The sequence below is a fragment of the Priapulus caudatus genome, unplaced genomic scaffold, assembly GCF_000485595.1.
Source record: "Priapulus caudatus unplaced genomic scaffold, Priapulus_caudatus-5.0.1 Scaffold905, whole genome shotgun sequence".
Lineage (NCBI taxonomy): Eukaryota > Metazoa > Priapulida > Priapulimorpha > Priapulimorphida > Priapulidae > Priapulus > Priapulus caudatus.
This window is the reverse complement of record NW_014577966.1, coordinates 30,769-32,502: the sequence shown is the minus strand read 5'-3', so window position 1 is coordinate 32,502 and position 1,734 is coordinate 30,769. Positions and strand designations below refer to the sequence as shown.

At 40.0% G+C, this 1,734-nt stretch overlaps 1 protein-coding gene across 1 annotated transcript in view; it reads right to left on the bottom strand.

Annotated features, from left to right (window-relative positions):
* LOC106814323 overlaps positions 1-1,416 on the bottom strand; it is a 12,480-nt gene extending 11,064 nt beyond the window's left edge. The window contains exons 1-2 of the mRNA XM_014818623.1: positions 1,318-1,416; positions 835-934 (exon numbers count right to left, since the gene is read on the bottom strand). Of these exons, the coding sequence (XP_014674109.1) occupies positions 835-934; positions 1,318-1,348 (131 nt within the window). The 5' untranslated portion in view covers positions 1,349-1,416. The remainder of the gene's footprint in view (positions 1-834; positions 935-1,317) is intronic.
* Positions 1,417-1,734: the final 318 nt, after the last annotated feature.

The window sequence follows — 1,734 nt, the reverse complement described above, 5'->3', positions numbered from 1 at the left end:
TGTATGTTATTATGTACAGTTGTATGTTATTATGTACAGTTGTATGTTATTATGTACAGTTGTATGTTATTATGTACAGTTGTATGTTATTATGTACAGTTGTATGTTATTATGTATAGTTGTATGTTATTATGTATAGTTGTATGTTATTATGTACAGTTGTATGTTGTTACGTGCAGTTTTATGTTATTATATATACAGCTCAGTGCGAGTAAACGCGTCGACTAGTACGTCGATTTCGCCGCGCGTTTAGTTGACAGCATCGTCGCTGCAAGCTACAGTGCTGCCGACCTAATATGCGCGGCGCAATGGTCTCTCTCTCTCTCTCTCTCTTTCTTTTTCTCTCTCTCTATATAGATATATATATAATTATGTATAAACCTATGTTATATGTCAAGTATAAGTTATACGTAACACCAGGTTATATATAGACTAGTAGAGCAGTGACGTGGCCGCGTCTTTATGAATTAACTTAAAGCACTATATCTTGGGATCAACGAGATGGATTGATACATGACACAGAGTTGCTTGTCTGATTGATGGATTGAATCACAGGAGTAATGGATCCATTGAAATATTGATTGATTGATTGTTTGTTTGTTTGATTTATTAATTAATTGATTGATTGATTACACTACATTACATTGTGTAAATGTTGATTGGTCTACGGTGTCAAAATATTACTATTTTCATGGCAGTACATTTTATATATGTTGAAATATGTGATATTGATATACATCTATTATGTAGAAAAATTGATGAAATAACTAAAATAAATTATTCTTATTGTTATTATATATAATAATCTTTCGTGCAATGGTATTTAGTATTTACCCTTGCTTCATTTTCCTGTTGATAATATAAGCGATAGCGACTAGCGCAGCTACCACAGCGACGCCTATGATTCCGCCCAGAATAATGCCGATTGTGTCCGCTGATCGCAAAAACAAACATAATATTATAATAGACAATAAATGGCTCTGTTAACGTGGAAAATTATCGGCATATCTAGAGCTTCCTCTGACATGAATGTTATTATAGCTCGGTTCCACCGTAAAGTCACGCTCAGTACCTTAAACCTGTATCATAGAATAATATACCAGTGTCATACCACAAACGTTATGTCATAAACAGGTCCAAAAAGCTTCGTCTAGATTCGCGCTTACGCACGCTGTGTCAGCAATAATGCTGTTTGCAAGCGCAGAATTTTCACTGATCCAGAAGTCCCTCACAAGGCGTTCACGCACGATGAACCACGTACCGTTTAATGCAGACGATGTTATTCTAGGGCTACTATGCCAACAGTAATGCTCTCACCCACGGTCAGGTCTCCACTGTCGACAGCCATGAACGTAGTTGGCAGTGACGTCACCCCTGAGCGGCCTGTAGCTACGTCGCCCTGACTACTGGCAGTTGTCGACGCGGGCGTCACTGTAAGCACGAGAGGGCAGCACATGAGCGACGGATATGGCGACGCAGTTGACAGTCCCAAGGGATCGATATACACACACACACACACGCACACGCACACGCACACACACACACACACACACACACACACACACACACACACACACGCACACGCACACGCACGCACACACACACACACACACACACACACACACACACACACACACACACACACACGCGCTTCGTTGTCGCGTTTTTCTCGCAAGCAACAACGTATAAATCGGTAGGAATTACGAATCGTTTTTCGTTTTTCGTACCGTCAAA